The 23,237-nt window shown below is 45.4% G+C and overlaps 1 protein-coding gene across 11 annotated transcripts in view; it reads right to left on the bottom strand.

Annotated features, from left to right (window-relative positions):
- Window positions 1-7,169: 7,169 nt before the first annotated feature.
- prrc2b (proline-rich coiled-coil 2B) overlaps window positions 7,170-23,237 on the bottom strand; it is a 37,284-nt gene continuing 21,216 nt past the window's right edge. For 3 of the 11 annotated variants that reach the window (XM_055874410.1, XM_055874412.1, XM_055874411.1), the window contains exons 15-30: window positions 20,751-23,085; window positions 20,370-20,536; window positions 20,124-20,233; window positions 18,026-18,167; window positions 17,493-17,857; window positions 17,209-17,310; window positions 16,838-17,021; window positions 16,608-16,705; window positions 12,697-13,059; window positions 12,395-12,562; window positions 12,149-12,187; window positions 11,919-11,998; window positions 11,558-11,630; window positions 11,142-11,273; window positions 10,619-10,828; window positions 7,170-9,582 (exon numbers count right to left, since the gene is read on the bottom strand). In XM_055874410.1, the coding sequence (XP_055730385.1) occupies window positions 9,457-9,582; window positions 10,619-10,828; window positions 11,142-11,273; window positions 11,558-11,630; window positions 11,919-11,998; window positions 12,149-12,187; window positions 12,395-12,562; window positions 12,697-13,059; window positions 16,608-16,705; window positions 16,838-17,021; window positions 17,209-17,310; window positions 17,493-17,857; window positions 18,026-18,167; window positions 20,124-20,233; window positions 20,370-20,536; window positions 20,751-23,085 (4,694 nt within the window). In that variant the 3' untranslated portion in view covers window positions 7,170-9,456. Of the gene's footprint in view, window positions 9,583-10,594; window positions 10,829-11,141; window positions 11,274-11,557; window positions 11,631-11,918; window positions 11,999-12,148; window positions 12,188-12,394; window positions 12,563-12,696; window positions 13,060-16,607; window positions 16,706-16,837; window positions 17,022-17,208; window positions 17,311-17,492; window positions 17,858-18,025; window positions 18,168-20,123; window positions 20,234-20,369; window positions 20,537-20,750; window positions 23,086-23,237 lie in introns of those variants that run through there. The other 8 variants (XM_055874413.1, XM_055874415.1, XM_055874416.1 and 5 more) reach the window with 8 other exon arrangements.

Raw genomic sequence — 23,237 nt, 5'->3', positions numbered from 1 at the left:
AACTGGGTGAAAGTAGTTTGCATTCGTTTTGGAACCGGACTGCCCCGGGCGTGAGCCGAGTGCCGTTCAAAGCCCACGACGAAGTCTGTTCAAAAAATAAGTGACGTAATTAATCACTTGGAGTAATGACTAGTATTCTGCGTTTTCACATGCAAAATTGATTGCTTTTGATAACTATCTGCCTTTCCAATGAAAACTAGTTTGACAATTCAAATATATATTTGATGGAAAAAATATGTGTTTCTGAACGATGCACCTTGTTGACAACATTAACAAGCGGCGCAGACTACGGTTCGATTTGAGAAGGGCGCTCTTCCCTTACAGCTTTTGACCGTCCACGTCATGGGTCATAGACCGGTGCCCCGCGTCTCAGCATAATCGAATACGCCCACTATAGTAAAGACTCACCCGTCAGTGACCCACCGACGCGTCTTCCAATTCCAAAACTTTATTGAAAACAACCTCGTTAACAGGCAAATACCATAGAGCTACAGCGACCTCTTCTGTTGGAAAGAAAGTGCCTGAGAACCAAGGAAATGTCCATGTTCCAGTTAATGATGTGTGTGTATATGTACAGTAACTCATTGCATATAGCTTGATACTACAAAATATCCCTCATTCATAATGTATAGGGGTTGATGTTACTAAATTTCCATACAATGTCATATAAACAGGGGTTGAAGTGGGAATTCAGAGATGGAGTGGAGGAGCCCCTATTTGCAACATTGTCTCAGAGCATTTCGTATTATTATGTATGTAAACCCGAGACATCGCATTAGTGTCATATGTTACGTTTTGTTTGGAATGTCAAATTTTTGAATGTCCATCATCCATTTCGTGTGATATGTTACGAATTGTAATTCGTACAATATGTTATGAATTGCAAAATGTACAATATGTTACAAATTTGCTAAATGTATATATTAGTAAATCCTATTTGTTGTGGCTATTATTAGCTAGGTGGCTAATGCTAACGTTAGCTAGCTCTAGGGATTAGGGTTGAGGTTAGGAGTTAGGTTGAAAAAAAACTAAAGTCTTTGTCCACGCAGAAATCAAATTAGCACAGCTGGATTGTACAATATTTACCCATTTATTATTTAAAAAATTATTCTACTCTGTCAAATTTGTTGTTGATCATTGCTAGACGACCATTTTCAAGTCTTGCCATAGATTTTCAAGCAGATTTAAGTCAAAACTGCAACTCATGAACATTCACTGTCTTCTTGGTAAGCAACTCCAGTGTAGATTTTGCCTTATGTTTTAGGTTATTCTACTGCTGTAGGAAAAATCACCAAGGAAGCCAAGCCAATAAAAAAGCCATATTACAACCTATGTTGTGATAATTGTGTGGTTTGCTCTTTAACCCATTTGTTCATATACCACAGTGATATACAATAAAGCTGTGACAACAAAAAGACAACAGTCACACAATGCCGGAATGAATTCAAGTACAAATACAGTGCATTCGGAAAGCATTCAGACCCCTTGACTTTTTCTACATTTTGTTGTTATTTCTATTCTAAAATTGATTAAATTTGTTTATTTCCATCAGCAATTTACACACAATACCCCATAATTACGAAGCAAAAACAGGATTTTAGAAAATTCTGCACTAAAAATAATCCCTGAAATATCACATTTACATACAGTTGAAGTTGGAAGTTTACATACACTTAGGTTGGAGTCATTAAAACAAATTTTTCAACCACACAACCAACAAACTATAGTTTTGACAAGTCGGTTAGGACATCTACTTTGTGCATGACACAAGGAATTTTTCCAACAATTGTTTACAGATTATTTCATTTATAATTCACTGTATCACAATTCCAGTGCGTCAGAAGTTTACATACACTAAGTTGACTGTGCCTTTAAACAGCTTGGAAATTTTCAGAAAATTATGTCATGGCTTTAGAAGCTTCTGATAGGCTAATTTACATTATTTGAGTCAATTGGAGGTGTAGCTATGGATGTGTTTCAAGGCCTACCTTCAAACTCAGTGCCTCTTGGCTTGACATCATGGGAAAATCAAAAGAAATCAGCCAAGACCTCGGGAAAAAATTGCAGACCTCCATAATCACTTGGAGTAATGAGTAGTATTCTGCATTTTCACATGCAAAATTGATTGCTTTTGATAACTATCTGCCTTTCCAATGAAAACTAGTTTGACAATTCAAATATATATTTGATGGAAAAAATATGTGTTTCTGAACGATGCACCTTGTTGACAACATTAACAAGCGGCGCAGACTACGGTTCGATTTGAGAAGGGCGCTCTTCCCTTACAGCTTTTGACCGTCCACGTCATGGGTCATAGACCGGTGCCCCGCGTCTCAGCATAATCGAATACGCTCACTATAGTAAAGACTATTTGAGACATTATTTGAGTCAATTGGAGGTGTACCTATGGATGTGTTTCAAGGCCTACCTTCAAACTCAGTGCCTCTTGGCTTGACATCATGGGAAAATCAAAAGAAATCAGCTAAGACCACGGGAAAAGAATTGCAGACCTCCACAAGTCTGGTTCATCCTTGGGAGCAATTTCGAAACGCCTGAAGGTACCACGTTCATCTGTACAAACAATAGTACGCAAGTATAAACACCATGGGACAACGCAGCCGTCATAACGCTCAGGAAAACCGGTCCACTGCTCCAAAACCGCCATAAAAAAAGACAGACTACGGTTTGCAACTTTTTGGAGAAATGTCTGGTCTGATGAAACAAAAATAGAACCTCTGGTCTGATGAAACAAAAATAGAAAATAGAACATCCAGGATGGCATCAAAAGTGACCAAAACATCAGCCAGGAAGCATAGGAAATACACACACACATTCTACTGGTCAAAAATTTTAGAACACCATTTTTCCAGTTATTGAAATTCACAGTTTAATGTCTAATTGTACTCTGAAATTAAAGCATAGAACAAACAATTGGAGACAAAAACAAAACGATTCCATGATTTCTTAACACAATTTGACTTTTGACTCACCAAAGTAGCCATCTTTTGCAGACATAACAACCAAGCACACTCGTGGCATTCTTTCTACAATGTAAATCAAATATTGTTCGGAAAATTCTTCCCAACACTGTAGCAGAAGTTCCCACAAATGTGTTGTACTTGTAGGTTGCTTTGCTTCCACACTTCTGCCCAGTTCATCCTAAACCAGCTCAATGGTGTTTAAGTCAGGAGATTGCTGGTCATGCCATGATTTGAAGCCTACTGTCTTCTAGGTAGTTCTGACATAGTCTGCAGGTATGTTCTGGGTCATTATCTTGCTATAGGATAAACCCCATAGCCTGGAGGTATGTTCTGGGTCATTATCTTGCTGTAGGATGAACCCCTGACCAAGTAGGCGTACACCAGAGGGTATTGCATGGCGCTGCAAAATGCTGTGGTAGCTGTTGTGGTTCAGGGTGCCACTCACTCTGCAAGTCGCCGACTCTGGATCCAGCAAGAGAGCCCCAGACCATCACGCTTCCTCCTACATGTTTGACAGTTGATATCACACACTGAGGAATCATCCTTTCGCTTAATCGACGACGTACAAAAACTGCGCGATGAACCAAAGATTTCTCCTTTTCTGTGAAGTCAATATATATAAATCTAGTGCCTTTGGAAAGTATTCAGACCCCTTGACTTTTTCCACATTTTGTTACGTTACAGCCTTATTCTAAAATGGATTAAATAAATACAAATCCTCAGCAATCTACACACAATACCCCATAATTGTCATGGATCCCCCTGGTACTGCCGTCCTCAAGCAAATGGGAAGGAGGAGAGGGTCAATCAGGAAGTGGGCAGGTTCCTGAGGTGTTACTGTCAGGCCCGTTCGGGGGAGTGGGTGGATTTTCTACCCTGGGCAGAATTCCTTTCGCCACTCCTCCACTAACCTCACTCCTTTCCAGTGCGTGTTGGGGTACCAGCCGGCCCTGGCACCTTGGCATCCGAGCCGGACCGAGGCCCCTGCGGTAGACGAGTGTTTTCGGCGCGCTGAGGAGATCTGGAACGCTGCGCACACTCGTCTCCAGCGGGCTGTGCGTCGGCACAAGGAACAGGCTGACCGCCACCGCAGTGAGGCGCCTGTTTTCTCTCCAGGTGACCGGATCTGGCTCTCCAACCAGAACCTGCCCCTCCGCCTGCCCTGCCGGGAGCTGAGCCCGCGGTTTGTGGGGCCGTTTAAAGTCCTGAGGAGGGTTAATGCATTAATGTACCATTTGCAACTCACTGCTGATTATCGCATTAACCCAACTATTCATGCGTCTCTCCTCAGGCCAGTGGTGCCTGGTCCCCTCGCTGAGGCTGGACCCAGTGACGCCCCGCCTCCTCCTCTGGACATCGAGGGAGGTCCGGCGTACTCGGTCCGGGAAGTCCTGGATTTGAGGTGATGGGCGGGGAGTCTCCAGTACCTCATCGACTGGGAGGAGTATGGCCCAGAAGGGCGGTGTTGGGTTCCTGCGGTGGACATCCTGGACGCTTTGCTGACCAGGGATTTTCACCGTCAGTGTCTTGATCGACCCGCACTGCGTCCCTGTGGTCGTCCCAGAGGCCGGTGTCGTCCCGCTGCTGGTGCAGTGCTTCAGGGGGGTGGTACAGTCACGGATTCCACCTGTGGTAAATTAAATGAATTGGACATGATTAGGAAAGGCACACAACTGTCTATATAACATCCCACTGTTGACAGTGCATGTCAGTGCAAAAACCATACCATGAGGTCGAAGGAATTGTCCATAGAGCTCCGAAACAGGATTGTGTTGAGGCACAGATCTGTGGAAAGGTACCAAAAAATGTCTGCAGCATTGACGGTCCCCAAGAAGTTAGTGGCCTTCATCATTCTTAAATGGAAGAAGTTTGGAACCACCAAGACTCTTCCTAGAGCTGGCCGCCCGGCCAAACTGAGAAATCGGGGGAGAAGGGCCTTGGTCAGGGAGGTGACAAAGAAACCCGATGGTCACTCTGACAGAGTTCCAGAGTTCCTTTGTGGAGATGGGAGAAATTTCCAGAAGGACAACCATCTCTGCAACACTCCACCAATCAGGCCTTTATGGTAGAGCGGCCAGCCTGAAGCCACTCCTCAGTAAAAAGGTACATGACAGCCCGCTTGGAGTTTGCCAAAAGGCACGTAAAGACTCTCAAACCATGATAAACAAGATTCTCTTTGGCCTGAGTGCCAATTATCACATCTGGAGGAAACCTGGTACCATCCCTACGGTGAAACATGGTGGTGGCAGCACCATGCTGTGGGGGTGTTTTTCAGCAGCAGGGACTGGGAGACTAGTCAGGATCGAGGGAAAGATGAACGGAATAAAGTACAGAAAGGTCCTTGACAAAAACCTGCTCCAGGGTGCTCAGGACCTCAGACTGTGGAGAAGGTTCACCTTCCAACAGGACAATGAACCTAAGCACACAGCAAATACAATGCAGAAGTGGCTTCGGGACAAGTCTCTGAATGTCCTTGAGTGGCCCAGCCAGAGCCCGGACTCGAACCCGATCTAACATCTCTGGAGAGACCTGAAAATAGCTGTGCAGCAACGCTCTCCATCCAACCTGACAGAACTTGAGATGATCTGCAGAGAAGAATAGGAGAAACTCCCCAAATACAGGTGTGCCAAGCTTATAGCGTCATACCCAAGAAGACTCAAGGCTGTAATTGCTGCCAAAGGTGCTTCAACAAAGAACTGAAAAAAGGTTCTGAATACTTACAGTTGAAGTTGGAAGTTTACATAAACTGAATTTAAATGTATTTGGCTAAAGTGTATTACAATTCCTGACATTTAATCCTAGTAAAATTGCCCTGTCTTGTGTCAGTTAGGATCACCACTTTATTTTAATAATGTGAAATGTCAGAATAATAGTAGGGTATGATTTATTTCAGCTTTTATTTCTTTCATCACATTCTCAGTGGGTCAGAAGTTTAGATACACTCAATTAGTATTTGGTAGCATTGCCTTGAAATTGTTTAACTTGGGTCAAACGTTTCAGGTAGTCGTCCACAAGCTTCCCTCAATAAGTTAGGTGAATTTTGACCCATTCCTCCTGACAGAGCTGTTGTAATTGAATCAGGTTTGTAGGCCTTGCTCGCACACGCTTTTTCAGTTCTGCCCACAAAATTTTCTATAGGATTGAGGTCATGGCTTTGTGATGGCCACTCCAATACCTTGACTTTGTTGTCCTTAAGCCATTTTGCCACAACTTTGGAAGTATGCTTGGGGTCATTGTCCATTTGGAAGACCCATTTGCGACCAAGCTTTAACTTCCTGACTGATGTCTTTAGATGTCGCTTCAATAAATCCACATAATTTTCCTTCCTCGTGATGCCATCTATTTTGTGAAGCGCACCAGTCTATCCTGCAGCAAAGCACCCCCACAACATGTTGCTGCCACCCCGTGCTTCAAGGTTGGGATGGTGTTCTTCAGCTTGCAAGCCTCCCCCTTTTTCCTCCAAACATAACGATGGTCAATATGGCCATACCACCCTCATGGAGTCTGTTTCTGACCGTTTGAGCAGACACATGCACATTTGTGGCCTGCTGGAGGTCATTTTGCAGGGCTCTGGCAGTGCACCTCCTTGCACAAAGGCGGAGGTAGTGCTCCTGGGTTGTTGCCCTCCTACGGCCTCCTCCACGTCTCCTGATGTACTGGCCTGTCTCCTGGTAGCACCTCCATGCTCTGGACACTACGCTGACAGACACAGCAAACCTTCTTGCCACAGCTCGCATTGATGTGCCATCCTGGATGAACTGCACTACCTGAGCCACTTGTGTGGGTTGTAGACTCCGTCTCATGCTACCACTAGAGTGAAAGCACCGCCAGCATTCAAAAGTGACCAAAACATCAGCCAGGAAGCATAGGAACTGAGAAGTGGTGTGTGGTCACCACCTGCAGAACCATTCCTTTTTTAGGGGTGTCTTACTAATTGCCTAAAATTTCCACATTTTGTCTATTCCATTTGCACAACAGCATGTGAAATTTATTGTCAATCAGTGTTGCTTCCTAAGTGGACAGTTTGATTTCACAGAAGTGTGATTGACTTGGAGTTACATTGTGTTGTTTAAGTGTTCCCTTTATTTTTTTGAGCAGTGTATATATATAGATTTTCATTCCCCACACAAGCCAATACATTGCTCATCCAATTGAAATACTTTAATACAAATTTAACAAGGACAAGGGTTTTGAAAAAGCACAACTGCTTTATTTTTTCTCTCAATAAGGAAAGGGTGAATATGATCACATATCTGAAAGGATAAACATCAGGTACGATAAATAGACCGTGTGATCAGTTCCAGAGTGCACAGGTCCTCTGACAAATGAAATATGTATCCTAAAAGTACCAACAAAAAAAGCATCAGGATGATATCTTGGTGTAGGTACAGTAATGAGTGAAGACGAGAGCAGGCGGAAACCAAATGAAGTTTCTCAGGTGTGTATAAGACGTTTCAGTGTACACCTTCCAGTCTCTGTCCAAAAACTGACAGGGTCGTCACAGCAAAAAGCACAGTAGAGATGGGCAAAAAGCCATTACAAAGTCCAATAAGCCAATCCACAAGTGAAAGCAGTCCACCCTGTGAGAACATCATAGTGACCTTTGAAACACTTACCCTTTTATTAGTGATACAATATATGAATCAAACATATGTTTTTAGACTCCCACCCTCCCCAACTGACCGTAACTCTGAATATAGTTGAACAGGTATGCATCATGTACAGACGTCAGTGAAACACTGCCATAAAATATGAGTCTGAACATTTTGTAGTGTCATGGATCATTAATACGCAGAAACATTTATAACCAGTTATGACATTGGAATAGTAAGTTTCAAAATGAGTGCCCTTTTTTTTAATATCACAGATGCCAACAGTTCATATAATTTTTCTAACAAAACAAATGCTTTAATATTTCCTTCTTCAGAGAGCCCAAAACAACTGCAGCGTTCACCAAAAAACCTATGCGAAGAAACTACATCAATTCATAAAGCAATTCTAAACACCCTCTTTTGTCGTGAAATTGTAACATAAAAATAGATATTTGGACCCTGATTGAGAGTTAGGCTGCGTTTATTGCTAGCGCCACCCCAGAGGCCTTACATGGTGCTGAATGTTCACTAGGGAGGTGTGCCTACTCATTCCTTCACTAACCCCTCCACCTTTCCATCGAGTTGTGTTAAAAAAAAAAACAGAAGTGTTTTATAGCTCTAGGAGCAAAAACAAAAACACTATAGGAGCGGGAATATAAAAGCACTTGACATGTATCAGATGTGAATTCAGATTTCAGCAACTCATTACAACCAAAAGTATAGCAATAAAAAGCAACATTTCAATCAGCTGTTGAGATCGTACAGTAAGTCAATGAAGCCAGTCGTCACTCCCAAACACTATAGATATCCCCCACTCCCCAACACTATAGAATAAACCACATTTTTTGCCAGCTCGGTTGATCAAAACCTCACACTACGGCAGCAGTCTCCGCTGTCTTTTGAAATGTTGCGATAGGGTCCTGGATCAGGCTCTACGATTAACACACATTCAGCACATCACATGCACACTGCATCAACACTAGGATAGCTTCAAATGAGGCAAGATGATTTCTCTAAAATGTCCTAGTTTTTGCTTCTGTTTACAAAACACATAGGAGACAAAACAAAAGCAAAAAACAGCCTTTAAAAAAATAACGGAAACATTTTCTAAAAATCGAAGCAGTTTTGTCACAGTTCACGAGCTGTGTGAAGTACCCCAGGGGGCTCTGAGGGCGACACGCCCCAATTCACACCTTTCCATGTTTACACACAATGATGTCCTTAAAATCTGTTTTTGAAGTCCTTTAATAATAGAGCAAACAGGCGATGATTACTTACTTAAAAAAAAAAGAAGATTAAAACGACCAGCAAAATTCTTCAAAAAGTGAGGGAAAAGGACACGTTTGTTTTTTATGCTTACAGATTTGCTTTCTTGTGGTGACATGTCAAGTGTCTGCCTCCTCTACTGGGCAATAGTCCAAAAAAGTAGTGTGGCAAAAACAGGGGGAACTAGGAGTGAACTATCGGCAGGAGCTGTTCGTTTCCTTTTTCAGATGCAGAGCAACACAGAAAACGTGCATTTATTTATTTTTTGTTACCGTTCTTCTCCCGAAAAAGGACAATGTTAATAAATAAGGAGAACCTTGAGTCTGCTTATACACACACACACACACACACACACACACACACACACACACACACACACACACACACACACACACACACGGTGTTTAATAATAATAAGTGTCCGGTTCTGGTAGTTCGAGGAGTTGGTACAGTATGCCTGCCTGCTCCTTAGTTTGGCGCCCGATCTGGGGGTTGGCAATAGAAGGCTGGGAGGTGGGTCGAAAGAGGGGTTGTGTCTTCCAGAGGCAGGTTGGGTGGAGGTTGAAGGTCCGTTGCCATGCCTTGCCCTCCACTTTGACAGCCTGGGGTTTGATGGCTCAGGTGCATGGTGCTGGTTTGCCCTGCCAGCCGGGAAGGGACTCCTGGACTTTGCTGGTCATCAGGCCCCACGACAGTGCCTTCCCCTCACCCACCAGCTGGTGCCCATTTCGCAGGGCTTTACTCTAAAACACACACATGAGAAACGCAAGGTTAACATTTCATATCATTTTCAAATGGACAACAAAACAATAACACTAATGTCACCAAGGAGGGAAATTGTTAAAACAATCTAATTTAAAAACGGTCTAATAGCAAGAATTAGACACCATTAGAAAAAAAGCTATTATCAAGCATAAGTTTTTTTTGCTAGAAGTAATATGCACAGGAGAAGATCAATACATTATTTGTGTAACATTTTAACACATTCAAAAGAAACACCAGAGCATTCATGTATGAACTGCTTGCTGTGTGTTATCAACATGACCCTCTTACATCCAAGTTGTAAATATTAGAGGTAAATATGTATATTTGATTTACAGCATTTATTTATCGCCTATGACATTTTCTTTGTGTATTTAATTGTGATAATGTACTGATATGTGATTGTGTGATTGCGTATTTCTTTCCTTTTGTTTCCATAAATGCCCATCTAGAGACGGGTGTTAAATTAGTATAAACCAGAAACACTCCTGCAATGCATCGGACGATTGTTTGTTCAATGTCTTTGTACTTGTCCCTATCCAAATATACCAGTAAATGATACTACGTGCCTACAAGATTAGGCTACCTATGTCTATGAGCACCATTTGATTAAATACAGTTCCCTAGGTAAGTTTAAAGACAAATTAATCTTGTGATGAGACATTTTTACCTCAGGTACCATATTACTGGTTATGACGCAATATGTTCATTATTAATTACAATAGTTCATAGCAGTGCATCCAGTTGAGTTCCTTCAGAGCCATATATAGTCTGTTCAGGGCAACTTTGACAGCTAGACACTAGTTGCTTCTTAACAGACATGGAGAGTTGAGGTGCTGACAGTGGTAATTGACGTCACGACACATTTTAACCAATCAAAATTAATTGAGGTCATAATCAACTACCAAACTCTCCATATATGGCTTTGATTTCATACATTGGCACATTGGATTGAAGAAAAACAAAAAACGAAATGGATAAAAATTGAATTACCTATATTTACAGTGGGTGGCTCACCTTCATGCCATCCTCCGGCCCCTTGACGGTGGGCTCGGGGGCCGAGGGGGGGGTGGAGTGGGGTGGCTCGCGCCCGGGATTGGGGTAAGGGGGGGAGCGGATGATGACTGTCTTGTTGACCTGCATGACAGGTCTCTGGATGGGGGTGGGAAAGGGGCCGGTGGTGGGGGGACGCATGTGCATAACCATGCTGCCCTGGGGAGGGGGGACCTGGTGGAACACACACACACTGTTAGCATGGCAACACGTCTCAGTATATATGCATGGTTATTTTTCTTTAGGCAAATATTAAGGGGGTTGCGGAGATGTGTGCAAAGCTACAAATATTTTCCAGACTGAATTCTAAAATGACATTTCATCAAATTGCTTTATGCTCGTGACTCAAACGTACACTAAGGTCTTGAGAGGCCATTGTGCCAGAGCAGTTCAGGGAAGCTGCATGTCAAAACTGATTAGTCATTCAAATGGTGCAACATCACAGTGATTTGAACAAGCAGAATGATTGAGTTGAGGTTTCTATAACCTTGCCGTGTAGGGGGCACAGCAGGGCCTCATACCAGCCGGTGGCCGGGTCTCTGTAGCAGCAACTACAGGTCAGGCCAGGGCCACTGCAAGCCCAGCCTCGCTGCTGAACGGCCTGCATGGATGAGGTCTTCTGTTTCCAATGAAATGGGAGGGGGAGGCTATATGAGTATGTATGGGCAGCTGGGATTGTGTGTCAGGACCGTTTGTGTGTGGTGGGGTGGGGGGTACCTGCTACTGTAAGAGCCTGTAAAAGTGCCTGTAAAATTGTGTTTGTGTGTATGAAAGTGTGTGAAGTGCACACGAGGACCTTGATTGTCAGTTGACCTAGTTGTTGATTGTAGAATGTGAACAGTAACTAGTACTACCAAGGTGCGTGTATGTACCTAATGTGTGTATGACTGTGTTGGGTCGTACCTGCTGGGTGTAATGCCCAGGCAGAGGGCCCACGGGGCCAGACTGCTTCCCACTGGGGCTGGCAGACCCTGGTCTGATGGGAGAGAGAGGGAAAAAGATAGATTTACCATTAGCTTCCAATTGCCATTATATGATCACTAAATGTTTAATTAAATATTGGACAAACCAGAAGAAAACTAAAAGTAAACGCAGCTGTGCTGTCAGTTTCTTGACAAGTCTAAACATTTTACTGGCAGCGAACCATGTAGAATCCTGTGGCATGTTACAATAAAATTAACACGTTTATAAGGATATGAACTAAGAGAAGACGTTTTGTGATCCAACATAAGTTTCAGGGTGACATTTAGCTGTTCCAGCTCACCTGTTGTATCCTCCAGGCATGCCCTGGGAGTGATTGGGCTTGTCAGAGAACTGGAAGCCTTTCATTTCCATCTGGGAGGTCTGGAGAAGGACAACAAACAAACATCCCCATTAAATATACAAGTAAGAACATCTCAATGCCATCTATGAAATGTTGTGCAATCTATGAAATGTTGTGGCATTAAAGTGATAGTTCACCCAAATGACAAATTCACTACAGTTGTTCCTTACCTTGTAAGTAGTATACGGACCAGTAGACATTGGGAAATTCTGCAAAAAATTCAAGTAATTTTGTAATTTAGGTGAACTATCCCTTCTATTTCAAAGGGATGGGTTTCACTACATTCAAAGTGCATTTTTGTTTGTTTATACATGAAATGTTTCCAAATCCAACCTAGAGCTAACATTTACCAATCATTAGGGTAGTTAAGCTGTAACATTGTTGGAAGGGACACTTGGTGGGTCTGTGGAGCTCACCTCTCTGCTTCCGGTCATGACAGGGGGCTGGGAGCCAGGGGGGAGCATCCTGCGGGCGGCTCCGACGGAGAGGTTCTGGCCCTGCTGGAGCTGGATGGATTGGGGCAGGATGAGGTGCTGCTGGGCAGAGCCATAACGCAGCTGGGAGCCCGGCAAGGGCATGGTCACCTGGAGCGAGAGAGAAAGGGAGGATCATTGTTCGTGCCTTTGAAACATTGAATGAAGAGAGTATGTTTCCATTAGAAGCCAAGCAAACTGTTCCTTAAAACTAAGTGTGCCACTGACAGAGTTGTTCCCCTTACCTGGATGAGCTGGGAGTCCATGAGCTGGGAGGAGCTCATGCCAGGGCCCTGGTTCATCTGGCCGTCATAGACCATGGCCTGGCTGCCGTTCATGGGCTGGTAGTGGGAGCCCGACTGGGGCTTGACCATGTCTGATGGCTGCATGCCCGGGAAGGCCGAATAGGGCCCCTTCAGAGGGCCACCGCCTGACAGCACCATGGGGTTAGGCTGAGACAGATTGGGATGCATGTACACCTGGGACCTGAAGGAGGGAATGGAGTTGAACATCTCCTGGGACTGAGAGACGGGAAGGCCTCCCCGGAGACCGAGCTGGGCCTGCAGAGAGGTGTGTAGGGAGATGGGGATCTGCTGGGCAGCCGCCGCCTGCGTGGACACACAGGAAGGAGTGAATTATAATATTACAGTTTACCCCCCCCCCCAACAGCGCATTTTCATAACAAATTGGACATCATCACAAATTGCCATGCAAAATGTCATTATTCACCCAGCAAAATCAAGCATTTTTGGCATGTAATCACAAAAAATCCAAATCCAGGAGGTACCGATTATTGCCCAAAATATATCTATTTTTTTACACTACCGTTTAAAAGTTTGGGGTCACTTAGAAATGTCCTTGTTTTCGAAAGAAAAGCATATTTTTCCCCCCATTAAAATAACATAAAATTGATCAGAAACACAGTGTAGACATTCTAAATGTTGTAAATGATTATTGTAGCTGGAAATGGCCGATTTTTTATGGAATATCTACATAGGCGTACAGAGGCCCATTATCAGCAACCATCACTCCTGTGTTCCAATGGCACGTTGTGTTAGCTAATCCAAGTTAATCCTTTCAAAAGGCTAATTGATCATTAGAAAACCCTTCTGCAATTATGTTAGCACAGCTGAAAACTGTTTTCCTGATTAAAGAAGCAATAAAACTGTCCTTCTTTAGACTAGTTGATTATCTGGAGCATCAGCATTTGTGGGTTCGATTACAGGCTCAAAATGGCCAGAAACAAAGAACTTTCTTCTGAAACTCGTCAGTCTATTCATGTTCTGAGAAATGAAGGCTATTCCATGCGAGAAATTGCCACGAAACTGAAGATCTCCTACAACTCTGTGTACTACTCCCTTCACAGAAGAGCACAAACTGTCTCTAACCAGAATAGAAAGAGTGGGAAGCCCCGGTGCACAACTGAGCAAGAGGACAAGTACATTAGTGTCTAGTTTGGGAAACAGACACCTCACAAGTCCTCAACTGGCAGCATCATTAAATAGTACCTGCAAAACAGAAGTCTCAACGTCAACAGTGAAGAGGCGACTCCAGGATGCTGGCCTTCTAGGCAGAGTTGCAAAGAAAAAGCCATATCTCAGACTGGCCAAAAAAAAAAGAACAAAAAAAAGATTAAGATGGGCAAAAGAACACAGACACTGGACAGAGGAAATCTGCCTAGAAGGTCAGCATCCCGGAGTCGCCGCTTCACTGTTGACACCTGTGTTTTGCGGGTACTATTTAACTTCTTTGGGGTAGTGGGCAGTATTTTCACGCCCGGATGAAAAGCGTGCCCAGAGTAAACTGCCTGCTACTCAGGCCTAGATGCTAGGATATGCATATTATTAGTAGATTTTGATAGAAAACACTGAAGTTTCTAAAACTGTTTGAATGATGTCTGTGTATAACAAAACTCATATGGCAGGCAAAAACCAGAGAAAAAATCCAACCAGGAAGTGGGAAATCTGAGGTTTGTAGTTTTTCAACTCTTTGCCGATCCAAGAAACAGTGGAAATTGGGTCATATTGCACTTCCTAAGACTTCCACTAGATGTGAACAGTCTTTAGAACCTTGTTTGAGGCTTCTACTGTGAAGGAGGGGGGAATGAGAGCTGAATGAGTCAGAGGTCTGCCAGAGTGGCATGAGCTGACGACGCGCGTTCACATGCGTTCCATTGCATTTCTGAAGACAAAGGAATTCTACGGTTGGAACATTGAAGATTTATGTTAAAAACATCCTAAAGATTGATTCTATACATTGTTTGACATGTTTCTACGGACTGTAACGGAACTTTTTGACTTTTCGTCTGGACCTAGTGATGGCGCCTCATGAATTTGGATTACTGGGCTAAACGCGGTAACAAAAAGGAGGTATTTGGACATAAATGATGGACTTCATCGAACAAAACAAACATTTATTGTCGAACTGGAATTCCTGGGAATGCATTCTGATGAAGATCATCAAAGGTAAGTGAAAATTTATAATGCTATTTCTGGCTTCTGTTGACTCCACAACATGGCGGATATCTGTATGGCTTGATTTAGTGTCTGAGCACTGTACTCAGATTATTGCATGGTGTGCTTTAAAAAAAAATTATAATACATTTATTTTTAATCTGACACAGCGGTTGCATTAAGGGGAAGTGGATCTAAAATTCCATGCATAAGTTGTATCTTTTAGCAATGTTTATTATGAGTATTTATGTAAATTGATGTGGCTCTCTGCAAAATCACCGGATGTTTTGGAACTACTGAACATAACGTGCCAATGTAAACTGAGATTTTTGGATATAAATATTAACTTTATCGAACAAAACATACATGTATTGTGTAACATGAAGTCCTATGAGTGTCATCTGATGAAGATCATCAAATGTTAGTAATTCATTTTCTCTATTTCTGCTTTTTGTGACTCCTCTCTTTGGCTGGAAAAACGGCTGTGTTTTTTTGTGACTAGGTACTGACCTAACATAATCGCATGGTATGCTTTTGTCGTAAAGCCTTTTTGAAATCGGACAATGTGGTGGGATTAACAACAAGTTTATCTTTAAAATGGTGTATAATACATGTATGTTTGAGGAATTCTTTGGATGTGTTCTTTGGATGCAACTCAGCATTCTCTGTCCTCCAAACACGACGAGTTGAGTTTTTACCAAAAAGTTCTATTTTGGTTTCATCTGACCATATGACATTCTCCCAATCTTCTTCTGGATCATCCAAATGCTCTCTAGCAAACTTCAGATGGGCCTGGACATGTACTGGCTTAAGCAGGGGGACACGTCTGGCACTGCAGGATTTGAGTCCCTGGCGGCGTAGTGTGTTACTGATGGTAGGCTTTGTTACTTTGGTCCCAGCTCTCTGCAGGTCATTCACTAGGTCCCCCCGTGTGGTTCTGGGATTTTTGCTCACCGTTCTTGTGATCATTTTGACCCCACGGGGTGAGATCTTGCGTGGAGCCCCAGATCGAGGGAGATTATCAGTGGTCTTGTATGTCTTCCATTTCCTAATAATTGCTCCCACAGTTGATTTCTTCAAACCAAGCTGCTTACCTATTGCAGATTCAGTCTTCCCAGCCTGGTGCAGGTCTACAATTTTGTTTCTGGTGTCCTTTGACAGCTCTTTGGTCTTGGCCATAGTGGAGTTTGCAGTGCGACTGTTTGAGGTTGTGGACAGGTGTCTTTTATACTGATAACAAGTTCAAACAGGTGCCATTAATACAGGTAACGAGTGGAGGACAGAGCAGCCTCTTGAAGAAGTTACACGTCTGTGAGAGCCAGAAATCTTGCTTGTTTGTAGGTGACCAAATACTTATTTTCCACCATAATTTGCAACTAAATTCATAAAAAATCCTATTAGCTAAAACAACATGCCATTGGAACACAATAGTTGCCGATAATGGGCCTCTGTATGCCTATGTAGATATTCCATAAAAAAAAAAATCAGCCGTTTCCAGCTACAATTGTCATTTACAAAATTAACAATGTCTACACTGTATTTCTGATCAATTTGGTGTTATTTTAAACGGACAAAAAAAAGTGCTTTTCTTTCAAAAACAAGGACATTTCCAAGTGACCCCAAACTTTGAACGGTAGTGTATATAAAGAAGAAAAATAGTTGGAATAAAATCCTGTAAAACCCTATACTTGTAAGTGTAGTACCTGTTGGTAGCTCTGCTGCTGGGTCATGGTTGGGGGCACCAGACGAGGCTGGCTGGGAAAGACATGGCCGTCCAGATACAGCGGGGGGACATGGTTACCTACAGAGACGGAAATACAATTATTATTTCAAAAGTATAATAATAATGCACAGATTTACATTTCATTCAACGCATAGTCTTTTGGCAAATATAGCAATATAGTCAATGTTTAATGTGCGAGTGTCCTCTTACCCTGCATGGACATGGAAGGCGCCACGGAGGCAATGGGCATGGACACCCCTCCGAAAGAGCTGTAGCTCACCCCGCTGGAGGAGCCCACGCTGCAAGGGGGCTGGGCGCCAGTGGTACCCCCACCAGGAGAGCCCTGCTCGGGGAGAGACTGGGAGTTCTCCCACGCCTTACGGGCCGACTCCATCTAAGAGGGGACGAAGGGATAGAAATGATTGGTGAAATTACACAAAATCTTTTGTGTTTACTAACGTTTATTTGATCTAACCTTTACTTAGCCAGGTCGGTAACTGAGAATTACATTTCTTTAACAAGACTAGTGTTTTTACAGAGATGTCTGGAGTGTGGAGAGTGTGAGGCAGTGGGGTGTGTACCTTGAGTGTGAGGTCAGCACTGGGGAAAGAGATGGGGTTGAGGTTGATGCCAGGCTGTAGGTGGTCTCTACGCAGCATGGGAATGGCCTGGGTCAGGGCCGGCTACACACACACACACAGGTTATTAACACATCAACAACTAGCCAATGACATCTTTTGTCCATTTTACATCTCATTTATGATATTTATCTTGTCAAGCCACTTCAAGTGTAGCACTAATAGCCCACCTTATAATCATGAGGTGACAATGGGAATCCAGTTGAACTCAGTATATTTGCACTCACGTTGCTGACGAGGGCGTCCTGCAGCTTGGTGATAGGGTTGGACACGGGCACTGGGGTGGAACCGGGTGGCAGACTAAAGTCAGAGTCCTTGGCACTGACACCAAACTCGATGGGTGGCACGGGCAGCACCGTGTCCACGTGGAGGTCCACGCCGTTGACGGGCGTGATGGGCCTCCCCTCCAGACGCTCCACACCCTCCGAGCCTTTGCGGTGTTTGAGTGAACGTTCGTTGCCGATGGGGCCAGGCTTGTGCTGCTCCTTGCTCTGCTCAAGGCCCGCGTCAGAATCCTCAGAGTTGGGCTCGCTGCCTGTGAAGGAGACCTGCTTGGTCCACGAATCTCCTCCAGATGACTGTATTGACAGAGCTGAGGGAAGGAATAGAACAATGTAAGAACCAATGTATTATGTTATACAGTTGACAACACAAGAATGTTCCTATGTAGTTTGGAGGGAAAAGCTGAGTATGGGAAACAGTTATCAGATGGGGTGGAAGATGAGGTGTGTGAAGGCTGGGGTGTTGCCCCTACTCCTACCTGAGCTGTTAGTCTCCCAGATTTCTGTGCCCAGGTTGTTGGCAGAGAGTCCCTCTTCTGGCTGATCAATGGTCATGCCACCCTGCTTCTTGGCAAACCGCGGGGGCATCTTGGAGGTGATCGGTCTGTTCTTTACTGGAACCTGCAGTGAGGCAAAGGAATAGTTTTTTTCCCATAGATTAAGTACAACACAGCACCTCAAGTCATGTACAACTATACTTAACATAATATATGATTGAGATATTTAGGAAAAAACTATGTTGTTAAAGAAATATCTCTGCTTGCATGAATCCATTAGCAATTATGTCCCTGATTGAGTCTGTAATACCAACATGTTTCAAGCAGACCACCATAGTCCCTGTGCCCAAGAACACAAAGGCAACCTGCCTAAATGACTACAGACCCGTTGCACTAAAATCCATAGCCACAAAGTGCTTTGAAAGGTTGGTAATGGCTCACATCAACACCATTAACGCAGAAACCAGAGACCCACTCCAATTTTCATACCGGCCCAACAGATCCACAGATGATGCAATCTCTATTGCACTCCACACTGCCCTTTCCTACCTGGACAAAAGGAACACTTATGTGAGAATGCTATTCAATGACTACAGCTCAGCGTTCAACACCATAGTGCCCTCAAAGCTCATCAATAAGCTAAGGATCCTGGGACTAAACACCACCCTCTGCAACTGGATCCTGGACTTCCTGACAGGCCACCCCCAGGTGGTGAGGGTAGGTAGCAACACATCTGCCACGCTGATCCTCAACACTGGAGCTCCACAGGGGTGCGTGCTCAGTCCCCTCCTGTACTCCTTGTTCACCCACGACTGCAGGGCCAGGCACGACTCGAACACCATCACTAAGTTAGCAGACAACACAACAGTGGTAGGCCTGATCACCGACAACGTCAAGACAGCCTATAGGGAGGAGGTCAGAGACCTGGCCGGGTGGTGCCAGAATAACAACCCATCCCTCAACGTAATCAAGACTAAGGAGATGATTGTGGACGACAGGAAAAGGAGGACCGAGTACACCCCCATTGACGGGGCTGTAGTGGAGCAGGTTGAGAGCTTCAAGTTCCTTGGTGTCCACATCAACAACAAACTAGAATGGTCCAAACACACCAAGACAGTCATGAAGAGGGCACGACAAAGCCTATTCCCCCTCAGGAAACTAAAAAGATTTGGCATGGGTCCTGAGATCCTCAAAAGGTTCTACAGCTGCAACATCGAGAGAATCCTCACTGGTTGCATCACTGCCTGGTACGGCAATTGCTCGGCCTCTGACCGCAAATCACTACAGCGGGTAGTGCGTACGGCCCAGTACATCACTGGGGTTAAGCTACCTGCCATCCAGGACCTCTACACCAGGCGATGTCAGAGAAAAGCCCTAAAAATTGTCAAAGACCCCAGCCATAGACTGTTCTCTCTACTACCGCATGGCAAGCGGTACCGGAGTGCCAAGTCTAGGACAAAAAGGCTTCTCAACAGTTTTTACCCCAAAGCAATAAGATTCCTGAACAGGTAATCAAATGGCTACCCTGACTATTTGCATTGTGTGTCCCCCCCCCCAACCCTCTTTTTACACTGCTGCTACTCTGTTTATCATATATGCATAGTCACTTAAACTATACATTCATGTACATACTACCTCAATTGGGCCAACCAACCAGTGCTCCCGCACATTGGCTAACCGGGACACCTACCAACCCCTATTTTACGCTACTGCTACTCTCCGTTCATCATATATGCATAGTCACTTTAACCATATATACATGTACATACTACCTCAATCAGCCTGACTAACCAGTGACTGTATGTAGCCTTGCTACTTTTATAGCCTCTACTGTATATAGCCAATCTTTTTACTGTCGTTTTATTTCATTACTTACCTATTGTTCACCTACTACCGTTTTTGCACTATTGGTTAGAGCTTGTAAGTAAGTATTCGGCGCACGTGACAAATAAACTTTTATTTGAAATTATTTTAGATTTTACTCAAAACTGGGTCTATTCTCTAGACACCCAAAGCTCTTGTGCTGATTGTTAGTTTTATTTAAATGTATCAGGCTTATTTGAATGTTCTGTCAACTTACAGGAGCTCCTTGTTCCTTTCTCCTTCTGTCGTCTTCCTGTGGGCGCCGCAGCTGTTTCTTGGACAGGTCTTGGAACCCGTCTAGACTAGGACCCCCAGAATCCCCCTCAACTGGAAAAAACACGTATGCCACATTAAATCAGTCATCTGGCCCACCAGGTTGAGACCCCTGGTTTAGAATTAATTTGAGCCTTGCTTAATTGACTCAAGTATGTGTTACTATGAAGTTGGTGACTGGCATACTCACTGGGGTAGCTGTTGAGGTCGTACTGAGACAGTGGTTTGGCCAGGTCTCCCTTCACAGACCTGGGCTTCAGCTCCTTGTCCAGCTTCTTCCCCGAGGGTTCGTTGGCCTTGTGGCCCTCCTCAGACTGCTCAACATTGTAGACTGGGCCTGACTCCTCTGGGCTCCTGCTGGAATCAGGGAGAGACATTCCATGAGTCAGGTGTTACCACTTAAAACATATTATTGTGTGAAAGTGTTGCTAAGGTTTGTTTTTAGAAACTCCAGTATATTGATGTCTTGAGAATATTTTGAAACAATTAAGTCAAGACAAAACAATATCAACAGTTTTGTTGAACGTTCTCACATCAAGGTTGCATAAGCCAAAGTTAGCACAGTACTCACCTCTTATGGTTGGAGGACCCTCCATTCTGCCAGCCGTCGTTCCTGTTACAGGAGGGCAGAGCGTTAGGGTTCTCTGAAGAGCGTGTCATCTTGTTCCCATCCACCTCACCCTTCCTGTTCTGCCGGTCCACCAGGGGGCGCTGGCTGGAGAAACTCCTCTTGGCCAGCTCCCTCTTCTCTCCAGACCCAGGATCTCCGTGGCCTGAGTCTGAGTGCACATCTCCCCCGTGGGCCTGCTGCTGCTGCCCTCCACCACGCTTCTCCCTCCAGTCGCTGAAGTCGCTGTTCTCTGAGCCAGTCTCCCAGTCCTCCGCCTGGCCGTGCTGACCACCGGACCTACCCCCCCCTCCGGAGTAGTGGCCACTGGACCAGCCGTCCTCTTTACCTCCCTCCTTGGAGCGGCTTGGCCAGGGGTTCGCGAATCCTTCTGATCCGTTGATGTACTCATCGCTGGTCCACTGGCCGCTGCCGGGCTCCCTCTCTTGACGTAGTCGGCGGAAACGCGGGGGCTTGTCCTGGCGCGGTGGCCTCCGTCTTCTCAACGGCTGTTGTCCAGGGTTGTCGCTGTCGATGTAGTACTCGCCCTCCCCGCTGCGGTCCTCAGCGCCGTTCTCCATGAAGGAACCGGTAGAGCCAGTAAACTTGGGGGTGTATTTGAGGGGCTCACGCTCTGCAGGTGGTCTCCTGGAATAGGTCTCGGTGCCCAAGCCGTAGCCGTTCTCCTGCATGGGCCCACCGCCACTGCCAAACTGAGTCCCCCGCCCCCTCCAGGTGGAGATGTCTCTGGAGCCATTGTTGAACCCTCGGCTGGTGTTGAAGCCCCTGCCAGTATCGAGTCTGGGAGGCAGCGAGCGGCCGAAGCCTCCGAACCCCCTGCTGCTGGCTTTGGCCTTGTCGCGGGCGTCACTGGCCGCCTGTTCTTCCGTGTACACCTTGTTGGACCTCCAAGAGTCTCGGTCCGCCTTCCTGGTCTCTCCCTGCTCTGGGTAGCTGCCACCCTCTCCGTTTTCAGAGCCCTTCTGGCGTCGCCGCTTGGGCAGCTCCTCGTACTCTGAGGTCTCGCTCAGAGTCTCGCTGACGTTGCGCCTCCTCGGCTTCCCCCTCTGCAGGTCCTCCACCTTGACAAAGTCCCTGGGCAGTCCTCTGCCTCTGCCTGGTCTCTGGGTTCCAGCGGCGTCCCTGCTGTTGATATTGTTGTTGTAGCCACCTCTGGGGTTCTCTCGGCCTCCCCGGCCACCACGGTCTCCTCTGGAACTGAACTCCCTGAAGCCGCCACGGCTCCGACCTCTACCCGTTCCCCTGGCTCCGGCAAAGGCCTGCTCCTCATCGATGAAGATCCAGTTGTTGCGTCGTGGTGCACCAGGCTCCCTGCTCTCCTGGCTGTCTCTGGAGGACTGGCTCTTTCCGCTGTCCCAGCTGTTCTCCTTCGGCAAATCCTCACTGTGGATACTGGCTGGCCGCTCTATTTTAGCAGGAGCTGGTGGTTGTTGCTTCTCTTCTGGCTGCTTCTCGATAGCAGGCGAGGCCGAGCGTCTGTTACTTACTAGGGGTTGGTTGTCTTTCTTCAGGTCATATACGTTGGTGAGCACCTCCTTTTCCAGGCGGTAAGGGACTACCTTCTCCTCAGCCTCCACTTTGGGCTTCTCGTTCTCCTTGTCCTCCACTTTGAGGGCCTTTAGCACAGGCTTCTTGATGGGACCGGTCCTACGGGTCAGGGTCCTACCGCCAGTCTCAGAGGGCTGGCTTACACTGCTGGCAGGGGAGCTGGAGCCAGGATCAGACCACTGGTTCTGACCACCAACACCAACTTCCTTCTTCTGGCCTCCATCTCGCCTATGGAAGTCTGAGTCAAAAACCTTTTCCTTGGAGGTGTCAAAAACTTCATCACAGGGTTCAGTGCCGTCCTTCAGGTACCTGTCTTTGGGCTCCTGTTTGGGGTAGTCGCTGTCTGCATGCGGCTGCTGGGGCCGGCTCGGGGCTGAGGAGAGCAGGCCTTGGTCGTGATCCCTGTCGGGATCTTTGCTCTGGTGGTAGGCCTGATGGGAGAGGTCACCAGATGGGTGGTCAAGGCACTCGTTGCCACTCTCTTCGTACAAGTCCTGCTGTGAACATGTCCTGTCACTCCGGTCGTCTGGCTGGCTCCTGTCTGAGCTCTCGTGCTGTCTCTGGTAGGGTGGGGTGAAACTGCGAGGGGGGTAGCCATCTTGGTTCCACACGGGGTAGGGCTCGGTGGAGGGGGCCCTCCTCTCTTGATGCATGCTGGGATGGCAGCCATCGTCAGAGGCGGACCCTGGGCTGTTCAGGTGGTCTGGCTGCATCATCGATTTCATCATTCCTATGCAAACACAGAGGTGGTATTCTACAGTTAGAGATGATACAGATGCATGATTATTTGGAGATCCATATCAATCTATAAAGTTTGACAATGATGCCACTAAACTAAAAAAGTGAATTAAGAAATCAAATCAGGAAATTCATCATTCCCTT

Source organism: Salvelinus fontinalis, chromosome 21 (genome assembly GCF_029448725.1).
Source record: "Salvelinus fontinalis isolate EN_2023a chromosome 21, ASM2944872v1, whole genome shotgun sequence".
NCBI lineage: Eukaryota > Metazoa > Chordata > Actinopteri > Salmoniformes > Salmonidae > Salvelinus > Salvelinus fontinalis.
This window is presented reverse-complemented; position numbering and strand designations above follow the sequence as displayed.